Source organism: Penicillium daleae (assembly GCF_028827525.1).
Source record: "Penicillium daleae strain IBT 16125 chromosome Unknown utg000008l_segment0_segment0, whole genome shotgun sequence".
Classification (NCBI taxonomy): Eukaryota; Fungi; Ascomycota; class Eurotiomycetes; order Eurotiales; family Aspergillaceae; genus Penicillium; species Penicillium daleae.
The window spans coordinates 4,188,035-4,205,967 of NW_026623156.1; the positions used below are offsets into that span (position 1 = coordinate 4,188,035).

The 17,933-nt window shown below is 47.4% G+C and overlaps 7 protein-coding genes across 7 annotated transcripts; 3 read left to right on the plus strand and 4 right to left on the minus strand.

Annotated features, from left to right (window-relative positions):
* Positions 1-77: 77 nt before the first annotated feature.
* N7458_010049 (uncharacterized protein) lies at positions 78-2,526 on the plus strand (the record flags this gene model as incomplete). Its single annotated transcript, XM_056913431.1, has 7 exons — positions 78-271; positions 331-430; positions 507-621; positions 671-1,626; positions 1,681-1,775; positions 1,826-2,109; positions 2,168-2,526. 7 exons carry the CDS (start codon positions 78-80, stop codon positions 2,524-2,526), a joined length of 2,103 nt encoding a protein of 700 aa, XP_056762280.1.
* Positions 2,527-2,912: 386 nt separating this feature from the next.
* On the minus strand, positions 2,913-3,901 carry N7458_010050 (putative short chain dehydrogenase/reductase; the record flags this gene model as incomplete). The annotated part of the gene is made up of 4 exons (XM_056913432.1): positions 2,913-3,133; positions 3,183-3,410; positions 3,464-3,811; positions 3,880-3,901. 4 exons carry the CDS (start codon positions 3,899-3,901, stop codon positions 2,913-2,915), a joined length of 819 nt encoding a protein of 272 aa, XP_056762281.1.
* Positions 3,902-5,275: 1,374 nt separating this feature from the next.
* Positions 5,276-7,247, plus strand: N7458_010051 (cycloheximide resistance protein; the record flags this gene model as incomplete). Its single annotated transcript, XM_056913433.1, has 7 exons — positions 5,276-5,519; positions 5,588-5,900; positions 5,953-6,032; positions 6,091-6,239; positions 6,292-6,697; positions 6,766-7,120; positions 7,184-7,247. 7 exons carry the CDS (start codon positions 5,276-5,278, stop codon positions 7,245-7,247), a joined length of 1,611 nt encoding a protein of 536 aa, XP_056762282.1.
* A 695-nt stretch (positions 7,248-7,942) lies between these two features.
* On the minus strand, positions 7,943-8,861 carry N7458_010052 (SDR family oxidoreductase; the record flags this gene model as incomplete). Its single annotated transcript, XM_056913434.1, has 3 exons — positions 7,943-8,106; positions 8,166-8,321; positions 8,396-8,861. The coding sequence occupies 3 exons, from the start codon at positions 8,859-8,861 to the stop codon at positions 7,943-7,945; spliced, it is 786 nt and encodes a 261-aa protein (XP_056762283.1).
* A 2,725-nt stretch (positions 8,862-11,586) lies between these two features.
* N7458_010053 (uncharacterized protein) lies at positions 11,587-11,980 on the minus strand (the record flags this gene model as incomplete). The annotated part of the gene is made up of 2 exons (XM_056913435.1): positions 11,587-11,808; positions 11,858-11,980. The coding sequence occupies 2 exons, from the start codon at positions 11,978-11,980 to the stop codon at positions 11,587-11,589; spliced, it is 345 nt and encodes a 114-aa protein (XP_056762284.1).
* Positions 11,981-14,134: 2,154 nt separating this feature from the next.
* Positions 14,135-14,893, plus strand: N7458_010054 (polysaccharide lyase family 20 protein; the record flags this gene model as incomplete). Its single annotated transcript, XM_056913436.1, has 1 exon — positions 14,135-14,893. One exon carries the CDS (start codon positions 14,135-14,137, stop codon positions 14,891-14,893), a length of 759 nt encoding a protein of 252 aa, XP_056762285.1.
* A 522-nt stretch (positions 14,894-15,415) lies between these two features.
* On the minus strand, positions 15,416-17,151 carry N7458_010055 (putative extracellular exo-polygalacturonase; the record flags this gene model as incomplete). Its single annotated transcript, XM_056913437.1, has 8 exons — positions 15,416-15,457; positions 15,522-15,596; positions 15,644-15,745; positions 15,822-16,010; positions 16,072-16,232; positions 16,290-16,348; positions 16,405-16,771; positions 16,842-17,151. The coding sequence occupies 8 exons, from the start codon at positions 17,149-17,151 to the stop codon at positions 15,416-15,418; spliced, it is 1,305 nt and encodes a 434-aa protein (XP_056762286.1).
* Positions 17,152-17,933: the final 782 nt, after the last annotated feature.

Sequence of the window (17,933 nt, forward strand, 5' to 3'; positions counted from 1 at the left end):
CCTCCTCCCCCCAGACTCCTTCGCTCTTCACACCTCTCGTTTACCGCGAATCTCCCCTTCCTCCCCGATGGACCAACATGAAGCCCGCCGAGAAGCACTTTCGCTGCACTATCTGTCAGCGGGGCTTCACGCGCATTGATCACTTGAAAAGACACCATCTTAGGCGTATGTTTCCCCGCCCTGCAGGTCCCCCGATTCGTCACTCAGTCGAGACAGATTCCGGCCAAAAGCCCTATTCCTGCGTTTTTTGCAACGAGTCTTTTGCGCGCTGGTACGTCCACAATCGCCTATGTCCATAGAACAACCTCAATCTTACCTGTGTTTCCCTAGCGATAACCTGCGCGACCACTATACAGATTGCAGCCAACGCGGAGATCGCAAGGTCCCCGAGACGGGCCAACGAGGCCGGCGGCGACATGCATGTCAATCGGTAAGCCGGCTCAGTGCTTCCGAACTCCTAAAATCGACCTTTCCTGGTTGGACTAATAGATTTATCACCACTATAGTGTACTGCGATGAAACTCCGTTGTGACGGTAATACCCCGTGCGAGTCATGCGTGAAAAGAGGCTTTATGTGCACAAACCCCACAGGACCAAGTCCAAGTGCCAGTATTGAGGATGGTACGGTGTGACGAAAGCTGCAATTGTGATCAGGACTGATTCGATATAGGGAAAACCTCGCCGAACCCTCAAATGCCTCCAATCTACAGACAACCCTCAGATCGTGGCTCGATTAAATTCCTCCTAAACGGCGGCACCGACTCATTCACCGAAGGCTTTAGGCTTCCTCCTCGCAGCGATCGGGAACGAGGCATGGCGTATCACAATCAGACTGCGCTGGAGGAGGCAAACACAAACGGGGAAATCTACCCATCGTTCGATATACAAGGCGACCGGACCGACTTCTCCCCGGATTTTGTGGAGTCCGACCAAGCAAATTTACAATTCTTCCAAGACACGTTCCTGGATTTCTTCAATGGGCCCTTTGGTGATGGCCAGAAATCTGTGGAAACCCCATATGCGGGACCAGTCGCATATCCAGCTGCATTCGCACCGGGCCAAGATGGCAATATGGCCTTGCCAGCAGAACAAGGAATCTTTGAGCCCGAGCGGCCCTTTGCAATGGCTTTGATTCAATCAATTTTGGCACGAGCATGGACGGTTCCTTTGGATCCGAAGGCACAGGAAGAGATATCAACGAACCTCAGCTTCCTGCTGACCACAGCGCGCATACGCAAGTCCGTGTCACTTTACTTCAAGTACTGGCAACCCAGCTGCGCGATGATTCATATTCCCACATTTGACCTGGAAACAATTGCACTGCCCCTTCTAGCTGCAGTCACGTTCTTCGGGGCCATGTATAGCCCTGATCAAAGGGAGGCGTACGTGGCAAAGCGGCTGCTTGATTTCGCCGAGCTGTTTATCTTTTCCAGTCACATATACTCTCCAGAGACTGAAGTTGCAAGCGTTTTCACGGGAATTCAAAATGCCGATGATGAAGCAACTGATTGGATGAAGTTCCAGAATTTCCAAGCCGGCTTCATCATTACGGTTGTGCAATACTGGGCGGGAAGTCGGTCATCCAAGAACCGTGCGATGGAGAATCGGTTTAGTGAGGTGGTCAAGGTAGGCTAACGCAAGTTCCATGAGACCTCGTATGCGATCTTACAGTGACAATAGGTCGCCCGTCGCCTAAACCTTGTCAAGGTCAGGCATATACCCAATGACGAGCAGTTCGAAGAACTTTTATGGATTCAAAAAGAGTGTCGTATTCGGTAAGTCACTTTCGATGCTCGTTTTTGATCCCTCGTTTAACATGATATAGAACAATTAGCATCATATCACTACTGGACTGCGCGTTCTTCTTCTATCAAAATTATCCGTGTCGATTGACGCATGCGGAGATAGAGTCCGAGCTACCCTGTGAAGAGGCGCTCTTCCGATCCCCACATCCATTTCAAGATCCCAAATTCCGTTTTTCTCGCGATATCACCGTATATCAGGCTTTCCAACATATGTTCGAGTCTCCTACGCAAGACGGTCCTCGGGCAACGCCGCCTTCTTCTAAGATGGATCTCACGGTTCTGGATATGTTTATTATCATTCATGGTACGCATACTTGTTAGGAATTCCTTGTGGCTGGCGATACTAAGTACGATTTTCGCAGTGCTGTTCGCTTTTATCAATACGCACATGACGCTTGTGGGGCTACTCAAACGCCAAGCCATTGTCATTCAGTCTGCCCAGACCGAAGGCAATTGGGGCAAGAGCATGATTCCCGAAGACTCAATCTTAAATTCAATCCGTACAGCCTTGAATCGCTGGCGCGACTATTGGGTTGCCCTGCGCAGCCAAGTCTCTAGTGACGAATGGGCGTCGATGGGCTTCTACAAGAACGGGTACAACTTCTGGCTCGTGTCTCAACTGCTCATCACTAAGAAGGACGCCGTCGACGTGATTATGCAGATGGAAGTGCATTGTGAGGATAAGCTTGAGAAGTTGAAGGTACTGTTGCAGGACGAATAATGTTAGACTTCATGGAAGGGTGTATAGGAGTTGGATAGATCTGGACGATGATCCAGCGGAAGGCGTTTAGTGGTTTTCTTTTTTTTTCTTCCACTTCATGTGATTTTATGTGGAACGGGGTTTGGGCTGGTCAAGGTCGCGGCGTTTATAACACTCATTGATATCCTGGGTTCTTTGCATTTTGGGCTTCTGTGTGCCCCTATTTCCACATTGTCTTATATCTTTTGGTTTCTACATATCTTACGAATGACCCTCCAGGCCGATGAATACAGTGACGGCTATCAGACACTACGTTTTGAAGTATTTCCTCAGATGCAAGGGACGATGTATCTGATATGCTCGATTCCGAATCTTATTGACAAACATTGGATTCATTCGTTACGTGGTCATGCGTATCCTAAGTTCCAGAAAGTCTCTATGTTCTTGCCAGTGTCCTCATCCACATAAGGTGGGGGCTCCGCGAAGGTAACATGCTCACCATGTACTTCTGCAATCTTCCCAGCTAACGATTCATCCGCCGCAAATTGAGCCACTGCTTTAGTAGCCGTTGACATCGGTGTGATAATCATGGGCTTGAAGAGATCGGAGCTCGGTGCGATATTTGTTTCTGTTTCTGGTGAGTCATGGCCCTGATGCTTGATTCCAGGAAAACTCACCAATGACAGCCGGCGCCAAGGCATTGATACGGATCTTGTCTTGCTCCAGTCGACGGGCTAAGGATCGCACGAGTCCGATCACACCAGACTTTGTGCTTGCGTATAATGGTGCTACTGGGAATGGGTAGAGACCAGCATTCGACGCAGTGCAGACGATCAAGCCGTGCGAAGATGCTGAGGGGTCACGCGTCGCATTCTTATACATATAGTAAGTCGCAAGGTGGACAGCTGTTAGCTATTAGACATTTTTGCTTCAAATCTCGCTTTGAACGCTCTCTTACTGTATATCACTCCCACAAGATTCACATTCATTGTTGTAAGATTCGGCTTGACAGGTGGGGAATCTCCCTTTACAGGTAGCAAGTTACCTTCCCTTGAAATTCCTGCATTGGCGAAGACAATATCAACACGGCCTTGCTGGGTGTATGTCTTCTCAAAGGCTGCAGCTTGACTTTCCCAGGAGGAGACATCGCATTCCTCAAAGGACACACTAGCGGACGGAAACTCTGTCTGAAGTTGCTGCAGGACTTGTGCGCCGGAAGTCACGTTGACGTCAAGTATGGTAATATGAGTGTCTGGCTGAGTGATGAAGTGTCGGGTTATACCCAGGCCAATGCCCGAGGCCCCTCCTAGACGGGAAGTCAATGGATGATGTCCGCTGGAGATGTTCTGGGATTTGATAATGTGATCAACTCACCGGTGACAACAATGCTTCTCATCTTTGACACACTAGATTTTTTGAATCACAGATCGCATTTAGTGCTACAGCTGTCTATAATCTACGGCATCAAATTCCGCATCGGCTGCAGATGCCTTTTGGTTCAAGTTCCCCTCCTCGGCTTCCCCACACTAACTTGTGCTGGTGTGGAGCTGGGGGATTTCCGGAGTCCGAGCAAGCCGCTGATCCATACTTACAGCCACAGCGACTGTTCATACTTTTTCCATTCCTGCATACGAGTTACCAAGATAGCCCTTCATCCAATAGCCGTTCAGCATTTTATCATTTGAGTCTAGGGTCTTCTCGGCCGGGTCTATGTGTTGTCCCAACCTGTTGGTGCTACACAATTGCCGTATCCCCTCGCAGAGTGCGGAATTATGCCTTTTTCTACTGTTTTGGGTGTACCAAATCGTGATGAGGTAGCGATCTGTGAAAAAGGCAGATAGCAACGAGATAATTTATGGGGCTTCTATCGTCAAGCTCTGTTGCATCAAGCCCGCAAGGACTCATTCTCTACTGGAGCTGACCCACCACGACGCTGTTGTTGATATCTATGACTATCCTTCGCCTAGGGTCCTGTACTGACCAAATTAATGTCATTGGTGAAAGTCTAGACTCGTGAGGACACGTTGGACCGGAAAATCTATTTCTTTACAAGTGGTCTCGTTTACCCTTGTTATTGCCGAACGCGAGGCAAGTAACGCTGTCTTTAATGTTTTTTTTCTTCCTTGGCTAAAATCAAGAGTCTTACGGCAATCTCTCCGAAATACACTAAAATTGCGTTCAATGATCTTCAAGCGATGTATTTCTCATCGTTTGGCCAATGTCTACGGTTTCGCAATCCAGTTCGAGACCGGCTTTGACTCATCACATCGTCTCAAGACCGCCATCTTAACCTTACAACTAGATTTCCAACGAGGTGAATCCAGTCTCTCTAATCGGCGAAACCCCGTGGGGTATCTCCAGTTAAACACCCGGGGTTTCCCCACGATGGGGCTGTCAGGCCCCATATTCTCTCGTCAACGATAGCCTCTTGGATGGTAGACGCAGGCGAGCTCAAGGATCATCCACTTGAGCCTTGTGACTGGGAATGACAATTATGTTTAAACTCAAAGATGACTCTCGCTTTAGTCCAGTAGAAGCTACAGTATAAACAGGGGTTGATTGCCCTGTCAGAAGCATACATGCACGATCATACTTGATCAACCTTCCAAGTTACCCACCAGAGCTTAGCAAGTTGACTAGTGCGTGGTATTTTACTTGAGTTAGCGCATTCTGGCAATCTTTTGCAACTTGTTTTCAAATCATCCATTCCTCGTGCTGGGAGCTCAATTTCAGACCACTTCTCACTCTTCGAACGACTGAAGTCTCCAAGATGCCGCTCGGTATTCTAGATGACGACAAGCTCGAACACATCCCGGGAACAGCCCCCCTCAATGGTCTTGACAGCACCAATGCGTATACAGGGGTTGATCCCGGCCTTTTGAAACATGATCCTACGGGTCAGATTGTTCTGGTTCCTCAGCCATCCGAGTCTCCCAACGATCCGTACAACTGGCCTCGAATGAAGAAAGAGCTCTTCACCCTCACCTTTGCATGGGGTTGTGGATGTGTCGGAGGTAATATGAGAGCCCTCGGATTTTCATCTTCTGTCGCAACCGAACTGACTTTCTTCCTTCTCGATTAGCTGTCGGCCCATTGCTCGGAGGAGCATTCGTCCCTCTCGCGAAGGAATTCGGCGTCTCGCTTTCAACATTTATATCTGCCGTCCAGGGTGGTACAATCGCCGCTATCGCTGTGGGAAGTCTAATTTTCAACTCCCTGGCGGTGAAATATGGCAAGCGTCCAGTCTATCTTGGAACAACAATCGGTTTGATGGTTTCATGCTTCTGGGCAGCCGAGGCAGGAAGCTTCCATTCTTTTGTTGCAGCTCGTGTGGTATGTGGGCTTTGCATGGCGCCTATGGAGGCTTTGGTTCCGGCATCTATTGCCGATATATGGTATGGCTATTCTCAAGCGTTTCAACCAACCCAATTCTGACCTGTTCTTTAGGTTCGTGCATGAGCGTGGATTCCGCACGGCTATCTTCAATTTAGGCGTTCTTGGTGGAATCAATCTCGCTGTGCCAATCGGTGAGTTGGCCTTCTGAACTTATCGTCCATGAATCTGCTGACAGGAACTTTCAAATAGCTGCCGCAATCATCGAGTACAGTTCCTATCGAATCGCCCTGCACGCTATGGGTGGTGCCTTTGGTCTGGCACTTATCATGATCTTCTTCTGGATGCCTGAGTCAGCGTACGCGCGAGAAGCTTTGAACATCGACACTGGTGACACAAACGTAAATACTCCTTCCCTCTCGGATTTTTATCCATTACACTAACATCTCCCAGGTTGTGGTCGAAGGAAAAGGGACTTTAGAACAGCTCGAACACACTCCCAGCGCCGGAATTCAGCAATCCGAGCCGCGAACATCATATACAAAGGAACTGCTTCCATACAGTGGTTATGTTAACCATGTCTCCTTCTGGAATACCATTATCAGGCCATTCTATCTGGTAGCATCGCCACCTGTTCTATGGGCGATACTTCTTTTCACTACGTGCATCTCGTGGCTTGTTGGTATCTCTCTCACTCTGTCCCAAATCTTCTCGGCACCGCCATACAACTTTTCCGTTGTGGGTGTCGGTGCGACGAACTTGTCTTCGTTTGTTGCATCAGTGCTTGGTACTCTGACTGCTGGTCCTCTGATTGACGGATTGGCGACGCGAATGTCGAAGATGAATGGGGGAATATTCGGTAAGAAATTCTACACAAGTTTCCCTATCTTGCACCGGAGCTGTGCTGACCAACATGTACCTACCCAGAGCCGGAATTCCGTCTGCCCATCATGGTGACCTATCTATTGTTCACGTCTACAGGCTTCTTTGCTTGGGGTCAATCCTCGTATGTGCAAGACCCGTGGCCCGTCCCCGTGATTGTGTGCTTGGGCTTGATCAATTTCGGCGTCCAGTTGGGCACTACAGGCGTAGTCACATACGTTGTTGACTGCCATCGTGAGAAAGCTGGTGAAGCTTTTGCTGCAATGAACTTCATCAAGAATCTCTTTGCGTTCGGCTTGTCATTTTACATCAATGATTGGATTGACCAGCAAGGAGTTCGCGACTGTTTCTTCACCATTGGCGGAATCACCATGGGTGTCACCCTCTTCACTATTCCTATGTAAGGTCTTGTATATTAACTATAAGTTCTACCTACTTGGTCGCTAACCTCTATTCACCATAGGTATATCTTTGGCAAGCGAGCTCGAAGCTGGGTGCATAGACACGGGATTGCGGATCGCCTGTAAAGAATCGTGTTGAACGGTGGTCTTAACCGGCTACTGGTGCTAGTGCTGTCCAATAGTACATCAGTGCATGATTACCAGGTCTCCAATTGTATCCTACGGAGACCAAAAGATGTGGAGCGTAATGCTACATCATATACACTAGATAGGCTAGGTGATATACTAAATTCGCTTATATGGTAGATTTGACAGCGAAATTACGCCGCTACACACAGGAAAGAGAAGCACAATCTGATTAATTACTATCTAGAGAAATCTTTGTTAAGCCAGGAAAAAGGGAAATCGTGGGATGACTTAAACAAGCCACAGCAATTTGCAATCGCTGGTCCTGTATCAATCCATCGACGCCAAGACCATCAAGATTGTATGCGTAGATTATATTCGTAGATCGTATGCGTATATGGCTGTGGGTTCGAATTATAGAGGTTAAAATACTCAATGGGGGAGACGCCCCCTTAGAGCCACTGGGCAATTTTGATCGTAGGGCGTGGGGAATTAGCGCCTGAAATTACAGGCTACAAAAATTGTTCGAAGGTCACGTGATAATAAATAGTACCGCCTTTGATGACCAATCAAACTCTTAGGATTCTGCCACAAATAGACTCATCACCATCCCCTACAGTAGTTAGTTAAGTATTTGTGCAACTCATCCCTTTAGTCAAGAAATAATAAGCTTCGCTACGCTCCACAATAATCACCTAAGTAGTTATACGATACTTGAAGAGATCCTTTTCCACAATTTCACTCTTCTTCTTCTCCAGCTCCTCCATATCCCAATTACCGATAACAAATCGAGCATTCAACCACTCCCTCCGTTGTGAACATAACCAAACAACCGTATCTTCAGGGAGATTTGCTTTATCTATCGATACGAATTGCAGATAATCAGGCAAACCATCGGCCATATCTGTCTTCACACACCCAGGGTGCAGAGTGATACAGACTGACGCTCATAGTCCCGAGCAACAAATTCGGAGAACCAGCAGTTAGAAAATCGTGATACCTGATACGCCGAAGCTCCGTAGGTCAAGCAGTTGGTTGCCATGGAAGACAGATTGATCACAATCTTTGTATCGGCTTTCAAAAGCAGCGGGATGAAGTAGTGACAGGAAAGAAATGTACCCTTGACATTGACTTCCCACGGCGCCCACCATTCCGCGGGTCGACTTCGTGGATAGGTTTGAATTTGGTAAAATGCCCTGCGTTGTTGACCAGGATATCCAGTTTCCCTCCAAATGCTTCGTAAACTGCTTTTGCAGCAGCTCTAACTGACTTGTCTGATGTGACGTCGACCTGTAAGGGAAGAATCTGTGGCGGCGGAATGCCAGCCTCGCGCACGGTTTCTTCGATTTCTTGCACGACGCCCGCTAGGGAGCCACGAGCAGCGAGTGCAATTTTCGCACAGCCTGCTTTGGCGCATCGAATGGCGGTGGCTCGTCCGAGACCTCGCGATGCACCCGTGATAAAAATTGACTTTGTCACGAGCTCTGACCCCGTTGGTGTGATGAAAGGATAGGTATCGTGATGGAGGCTTGGAACGAAATTGGTCATTTCATTAGAGTTTGTGGGTCTTGAGAGATCCTCGACATCAACAATTTCCGTAATTTTGGTGGTCATTTTGATGTTACTTGATGTGGGAGGGCTTGATAGATTTGGCTAGTAATGTGGATGAGGTGTGGGATTGTACTAAGCAAATTGAACACGGAAGATGTTGTGATTTGAACCGAAACGATCGAGGTCGGCTTTAATTACCTTTTATAATTCGAGACTCTCGACTATTAAACGCAAAAAGGCTTATAGTCATGAAACGATAAACTGAAGTATGGAATAAGCCTTTGGGATGAGTATCATGTCAAGCGAGGGCCTGTGAATTGAAGTCCCGCTTCAGGTTAGTGTTACTTCTTTCGGGATAGCCGCTCGCAACGCTGCTCCTCTAAGTATTTGGCACTGAAAGTGACTCCCCACTCTGGGAGATTGACCATTATCTACTTTTGGCAAGTCAGATCACTATGTACCAGGGTATCTTATTCCGCCCACATAAGCTTATCTCATACCCCGACTTTGTTAAAACTACTAGTATCTCATATGCTTATGTCAATTAAAGCTATTTATCAATGTAGAGTATAGAGGAGATTAGATATTTTAATAACTGAATCAAACCTACAAAAGCTCCTCTCTACTTAATAGCTCTCCCTCCCGATATTTGACCCTAAAATTCACCGACGAGAAATAAACTGCAAGACAAGATAAAGGGTCAGGAATACAACTACAAGGATGGCTGAAAAGATATTGCTATTGTGGGATATCTTGCTGCCAATGGTGATTAGATACGCCAGTAGTCTGAGCGATCAAATTCTAAGGAGAGTTTGTTCAACACGGTAAGACGTCAAAGCTTCCCGAGATAGAAGCTATTTTGATAGCAAATAGCGGATTCTAATCCTTCTTTCAACCCTAATAAGCAAAAGCAGGAGCCTGGATACCCGTTTGTATCTTTATTCTTAGGATATATTTACAGTAACATCCACCACTCAGGCTGTTTATCCACTGGTGGTCAATCTTCCGCCAACTTTTGCCCGTTCATGAAACTATTTGCAACGCGCACAACAATCAGTATCTAACAGAGACACCCCATTCCATAGAAAGATACTTCAATGCGAGTCCTCTTCATGTAACGCTTGTTACTTTCTGACAGCCGCAGTCGTTTTCAGAGCTTCAGCGCAGCAGATGCTAGGTAAAAAAGATTGCCTGGGGTATTCTGGAAGATCTTCATTTACAATCCCCTCACGGCAGTCCGGATCAAGGAGGCAGAAACGGAATATGGTAATACCTATTCACGCACCTCATCTCCCCTCCTCGAAGGCAGTCTATTTGGCTAAAGCTCGATCCACAGAAAATCTATCCAGTATATTTCTGCAAGCCCAGGAATCAAGATGCGTGGGAATATTATCCTGCAGCCTCAGCCGACGAACGAACCGAACGACCCTCTGAACTGGTCCGAAGACCACATACCCAATGATTTAGTTTACTCGCTATACAGCTCGAATAAAGGAAGGTTTTTCGGAAGTACAACCCGTTCTATCTAATGTCGGTCGGTTCGGATTAAGTGTGACGAAACTCGGCCAGAATGTCAGCAGTGCACACAAGGGGGTATACAGTGCCGTTACGGGCCAAAATATCGGTGGTCTACGAGACACAAGTATTTCAAATCTGCCTCGTCTGGCCTACGCCAAGCTGAGACGTGCTAGAAACACTACGCCTTGAAAATATCTTCCGCATAGCTGGTTTTTTACATATTATTTGAGGAGTCTTACCCTGACCGAGGTGTGATATGTTGAAAAAGATGCTCCTCTTGTAAACCATCAGGTTAGCGTACAATAGCCCGCCTTGACAGGCTTAACAAAGCCATACATACACTCTGCAAGACGGATTCATGAAGGGTGTCGCAGTGGATGGATGATGCCTTTTATATCTCGAAAGTAGAGGAAAATCTTTTGCCATCCGAGCAGCAAGTTACATCGGGCTTATGTAGATCAGTAAGGCAGACAAAAAAAAAAGTCTAATCTGAATCCGGTCGTTTTCATATTTCGTGTATTGTATACTAAGGAAGTGTGAGACCGCAAAACAATCATCAAGTGTTTGAAGGTCAGAGGAATTTCGAGACCGACTGTCAGATACTGACTGTAGTCCTTGGTACCACTCCAGAGGCCACTTGAAGCTGAAGGTTGTTCTGTTGAGCAGAGGATATCTGAATTCTCACGATTATTGTAGTGTACCGAGCGGTAGGTAACCCCTAGCTGATGACGGCCCCACTCGCGCCAGGACCCAAAGCCTATCCCAACACGAGCCTCTCGGGCGAGGACTTCCAGGCCCGAATACCGATGGACAAAGCCCAGATTGTCGGAAGAAGAACGCGAAATGGCATATCCTAAGCTGCTCGGATATCACCGTCCGGATCACCATCAGAGAGGTGTGGAAGCTTGTTCATGAGCTCAAAAACACTATCAAACACGAGCAGAACGTCCTAGGCGAACAGAAATGAAAAACTTCACGATGAAGTCAGAACCCTACGAGTACAGATCGAATCCACCCCCTCGACAACCCCCTCGACGAGCATATAATGGAGGCCCTTAGGTATCAGTTCCCCCAACTATTGAGCACGGCCTGCAGTCGCTGCTAGTGACAGGAACGACGCCCCTCAACCAAGCCACCAGCGAACGGAAAAAGAACAGAACTACGTCCGGATCAACAACCACAGAACGTTCGTCCATTCAATTAATTACTGTCCCTCTCTTCTACAAGCCATAGAAAACCAATCTCCATACGATCGTTATTGCGAGGAGTGCTAAGCTTCTGAGCGGTATACGTCGAGCTGCTGCTGCACCATTCGACGGAATTCAGGATACACACGCGGGAGGTTAAACTGCTGATTGAGTTGATTGCGAAGGGTAGAATTGAGACCTTTGCCAGAGGCGGAGATCTTAGCGACGTCTGGCCAATCGTAGACGTGAGCTTCGTCGAGTTTGCGCTCGATGTTAGCGATATAAATGGCGAGGGAATTGATATCCTGCTCGATATTGAATCTGACACTGGGCTTGAACGATATTTAATTGTACTTGTCGCTGCTGGAGAAGTGAGGCTGTCTCTTGATAAAGAATGTTGATCTGGCCACGAAGGCCTTTGAAAATATTGTTGAAATCGATGCTGATAGCTGTACGAAGCCATTCGAGATGCTCCATCACGAGAGGAAAGAGTGTAAAAAGAGAACAGAACTGGACAGAAAAATTCACTAGCTGCTAGAGAGATGGTGGGCGAGAAGGGGAACGAAAGAAATCCTTGCGGAGACTTCGCCCTGTAGCTGACGTTGAATGAAGCAACACCCAGGTACGCGCTGGCGTACGCCGGAAAGGAAACTGCCCGACGGACTAATCGGTCTCTTGCCGTAGCTTACTAGATTGTTCGGGGAAAATTGTGCGAATAATGCTCTTGGGTCTTCGAGCGAGATCTGCCTCTCAGGCCTTTGAGAGAAGGATTGCCAGGTTATAGTTTACGCTCAGGCACGAAGATATCAAATCAATATGGTAGCATTCAACGAAGCAACTAAACATGAGGAAGCAAAGAAGAGGGAGAGATGCAAGAGAGCAGGGTAAGCATCGACACCTATAGCTTACGGCCACCGACTAGAAACCTGAGTGTAGAAGCACTTCCTATTGACCGCCCCAAAACTACTCTATACATATGGCCTCCCCTTAGACGTATCCTACGTCCTAATTAGGTAATTCAGGCTGGTTCTCAACGACCGTTTAAATCAATAAATCTCACTACTAGCTATCTATCTAGTCTCATTTTGAGCTATCTTTAATTTGTTTTTCTGCTATCATTTCAGTCACCCTTTTAGTTATCCTTTCAGTTATATTCCTCGCCTTTGATCTTCTCTCGCTATTTAGTTCTCGTCGGTAATTTCAGTCAGGTTTGACTATCATAGGGAGGGTTATTAAGTGGAGAAGACCTCTTGAAGTTTAGATCGATTTATTAAATATCTAATTCCTTTATAACCTACTTATTAATGGATAACTTTAAGAGGTATAAGTAGATTAAATAATAGTATTTAACTAATCCGGGGTAGGAGATAAGCGTATATCGTGTTAGGACTTGCGGCCGTAATTGTATGTGCGCTACTTACGTCTGTCCACTTATGTCGGTCCCAGACTCCCAGTCATGTTCCGACATGTTCGGGTTTTTGGCCTGTTGGACCAGCAAGTCTAGGCACCTGTCGTATCATTATCTCAAACGCTCTAGGATCACTGCCTTATTAACCCAAGGGTTCTACAGTAGTCACGATACGTGCATGCGGTTGCGGGTAAACCTAAAACCTATGGTTAATCGCGTAGCTTATAAGAAGCCCATGTATGCCTGTATTAGCTACGTGTTAAGGGCTATAGGGCCTGAGTGCATGTCCTTCAAAGAAGGGTGGTAACGTTAGGACTTCGGCCTGACGTTATGTGCGGTACTTAGTTCGGTCTACTTATGTCGGTCCGGGACTCCCGGTCATTCCAAAATTTAGCGTTCTGACATATTCGGTCATTTGGCCTATTCGATTAGGCGGTCCTGGGGCGTGTCGTAATATCTAGGCGCAATTAGATACCCAAGTAGAGATTTGACCAAGGGTTGCCAAAAGTAGATAATGGAGATTCTCCCAGAGTGGTTAGTTAATAACAACAAAGAAGTTGGGAGGTGGTATCGTGTTTCACTCAAACCCCCCCCCCCCCCCCCACCCCCCAATTACCAACTTTCTTTTGCGGAGTTCTTCCACCCCTGCTGGGCTGGGATCTCTTCAGGATCATTCTGTAATTTTCGGGAGCAAGAGGGTCTGAATTGATGCTACTCTCAATTGGAGTAACGACTACACGAGAGCCCACCAAATGACGATTCCTCAAATCTAGCGTTCCTATCACTTCTCCACTTCCAGGGCACGTCCAGGTGACGGATGCTTGAAAGTGGGGTCCCGATTCCCACAGGTTGTCAAACCTATGGTACGAGAACGAAAGACCATGTAGAACGGACAGAAGAAAAGATCTTCCCGCGAAGGATTCCGGCACGCGTTTATAACTGGTTGGAGGAGAGGTGTTTGAGAAGTTGCTACCCCTGAGGGATTGAAACGGTACCAAGGTGGGTTACATCTAGACTCGGATCACGGAGCAAGTGAAGATCAGCGGACTGGCATGGCGACTCCCAACGAACGAGCTTGGAAAACACACTCTCGGATTCTGGTATAACTTGTGGCACTGTGTAGATTATCTGTGCTCTATAAGAAGGGTCAGGGATCCCGTTCAGCTTTGCACGGAATCATTACACCCTCACCTTCATCCATCTATTGTAAACAGCAGAAAGACATGTTTTTCAAGAGCGTTCCAACCATAGCTATCTTGGCTTCTGGCCTTATAGCATCGGCTACCCAGACTTTCAGCAACACCGGCACACTTTCAGGCTGGACTGGGCAGACAATAGAACACAAGGGCAGCATCCGGGAGGTCACCGATGTCGTCTACAAGGGTAATACCGCTCTCGAGATGACCCAGGTCTATGATCCCAACTGGTCCGGCCGTTTCCACTCGGAAAAGTCCAAGACTGCAGTCTACAAGCTCGGTGGCCAAGGCTACTACGGATTTGCTTTCCGCCTGCAGGATGACTGGCAATTCTCCCCAGCGCAATCGTACAACCTGGGCCAGTTCATCGCCGACTTCACAGACACTGGGTGCGATGACTGGATGCCAGCTAGCATGGTTTGGATCCTCGGGAACCAGCTCTATACTCGCGTGAAGTACGGATCGATCTGCAGTCAGCGTACTCGGACTTTCGAGAAAGTCGCTACTGTGACGGCGGGAGAGTGGCATCGGGTCACCATTCAGGCCAACTGGCAGACCCATAACGGTTCTTACACACTTTGGTTTGATGGCAACAAAGTCGTCGACGTACACAATATTCCGACAATGATCAATGATGCTCGACCATTTGACTACCACGTCGGTATCTACGCCAACGGCTGGCATGACGACCACACCATGAAAGGTAGCCAAGGCACGCGCCAAGTCCATTTTGATCAGATTTCTGTTGGCACTACTTTTGCCGATGCCGATCCCAGTCAATGGTAGAACCTTGCAAACCTGTACAATATGGCAGAAAGATCGATGCCACAGGCTTATCTAGGAATACAGCTTTCTAGATGGGTAGGATGAAATGGTTTTAGAATAGACTTTAGGGTTTTCAGGGAATGAAGAAATACGGGTGATTCAGGGTATAGTGCTGTTTACCAGAAATATTTAATAACCGGGAATACTCTAGGTTTTTCACTTTTTTGATCTAATTATGAATGAATCAACACGATCACTTTGCCTCTTTTCGACCACTCTACACTCGTATTTCTGAGATAGTTAATCAATTTAGTTGCTGGCTATGAAATTCTTTTCCCATTGGCCCTCATGCTTTCACCACTCGAACACACGATTTTATCTCATGACTATCACGAATCTTGAAGAATGAGAGACGAAACTACACTATGACTAGTGGATGCTTAAGGCATATTAGAGACCAATATTTAATCAATCTTATTAAATTCGCAACAACCGCTTCTAAATATAACAAAACCCAAATTGATGTCTCCTATCGATTTTGATCTAACTGGAAGTGCAATTCACGGCCAGCAGGCTATCATCGACCTATTCAGGTGAAAAAAAGATTAGCTGCGTGTTTCTCAATTAGAGAACCATTGGATCAACTTACATTAGTGCAAGTGAATGCATTATAACCCTTAGGACTCTTGACCGCAATCTCCGAAGCGTAGATGTCCGAGCAAACCTAGTACAATTAGATATGTCTCGTCCAAGGAGTTTAGGCGAACTTACATTGGGGCTGGAGCAAACAATCGTTCCGACATGGGGGTCGTACTTTCTAGAGGTTGTACCCTTGATGTTCTTGAAGTGCACATCGGAAATGGTCATGCTGCTCTGTATGATCCAAATAATATAAGGTTAGCATTGCCACAAATACGACAAACTCCAAGAATTTGTGGGTATGACGTACGGGGTACTCATTGCACAGAGTGAGGTTACTCTGTCCGTAGCACTGAGTGACCTCAATAGCATAATCAACGTTCTGGATGGTCATAGTGTCATAGGTAATGTTCTTGACGCTTCCAGAGCCACCTCCGCCCTGCAAGTCGGTAGACAGAGCAGAGGCCACACCGGGCCAGACCTTGATGCGAGCACCATCCTAGATATCCTATTAGCGTTGCTCTATGCAGGCTAGAGAGTCAATCCTTCCAGACACATACAGAGGCATTGAACATGGAGATGTTGTAGACGAGAATGTTCTCGACGATATCGACTTCGTTCTTGTACTGGCCCAGGGAACCAACGGAAATACCGTGCGAGCCATTGCAGTGGAGGTTCTGAACAATAACGTTGGTGCTGTTGGGCTTGAAGGAAACGCAGTCTAGAAGAAAATCAACTTTTGTTCGTAACTAGTAAAGTTCTGATTCGTATCACATACCATCACCGTTGTTGATCACAGAGTCTTGAATAACAATGTTGTCAGACCGGTAAATGTCCCTATGGGATTATTGTTAACCTTGGTGCTTTCGAAAATTCTCACGATATAAACTCACCATCCATCAGTGTTCTTGGCAGTGTTCTTGCTCTTGCTGAAGCCAGAAATATCGATACCCTCGAACAAAACATCTGACGAGTTGGCGACAAAGTGGTACCACTGCGGGGAGTAGCGCAGCTTGAGAGGGCCGATAGTACCGCCGTGCAGCCCGATAATACCGACGAGAACGGGACGCAGAACCAGAGCGTCCGAAGCGTATAGGTCATACCAGACCTGACCATTGCCATCGAGAGTACCGTCACCGTAGACGTTTACGTCAGTGCCACCGAGCTGGAAGAAAGTCGTCGCGTTCTGGTAGACTTGCTTGAAGGCATTGGCTTGCCAGTAGTCGGTGTCGTTGGTGAATTGGATTGTACCAAGAATTTCTAAAACATCATAAATTAGCTAGGATATCGCTTGGAGAGCTCCCGTTTTGGGGTTTATATCGTCGCATACCCAGATCCACATGCTTCAGGAAGGTCATATCCATGGCCTTGCCCACGGTATAGGTCTTGTCTGCGTCAAACACGACCTTGCCACCATTGTTGCACTTTCTCAAGGTCGACAGAATGTTGGCAGAGTCGTCGGTACCGTCGCCATGGCTGGGAACATGGCAAGTGCGGTGCCGAACCTGGCTAGGAGGGAGAGGATGAAACGGTTGATGGGGATGGCATGCACCAGAACGAGACGATCCACTGGCCTCAACAGCGGCAGTGAGAGACAGGGTAAGGCCAATGGCCTGTGTCAAGACATTGGACACCTTCATTGTGATGGGCGGCAACAATTCAGGTCAGATCAGGGATCTAGCTTGCGGTCTGAATTGGAGAGAGATCGGCAAGAATCACAACACTCCCCCGTGGTAGCTCATCCTTATATATTCTGCGCACGCAAAGTACATTGTCCTTTCCCATCTTTCGCATCTTGGGGAAACGTGCACTGGCACTAATTACCCCCGAGTCGCGGTTCGGTGGGGTAATTCCACGTTGAGGACTTCGTCCGGGGAAACGGACGTGCGGACTGTGGGGAAGCTCGAGAATGAAGCACTGAAGATGGCGGAGACAGGCACTGGGCGTCGCGTTAGCGAAGCATTCGGAGATTGATTGACTCTGGATTCCGTCGCTGGAGATGATCGTGGGGGTCCGGTTGGAGGAAGATCTGGGGTGGATTCCGCCGATTGGGAGGAAAATCCCGGCTAAATCGACGAAATTGGGAAGCATATTTGGAGAAGCATGATTAGTCTGGGGACCTGCCCATGATGGCATGGTCAGTGGAGACCTTTTTGGCAGGAATTATGCCTCTTATCATCGCAAAGCTCCATGCTCTAACTCAGTCAAATCGGAGAAATGTTCCCGGTTACTCTCGAGGTGGACAGCATGAAGGAGTCAAGGACGAGCTGATTACAGACTAGTCCAGGAGAAGCTACAGGTCTAGCAGATACCGCAGACTAATCATCTGCAGGAGTCTTATGAGAGTATCATGCTCCCCTGCTTACCACAAATACCACAAAGTGGCAGCCAGGGATTCGACCCCCTTGGTCGAGACCTGGTT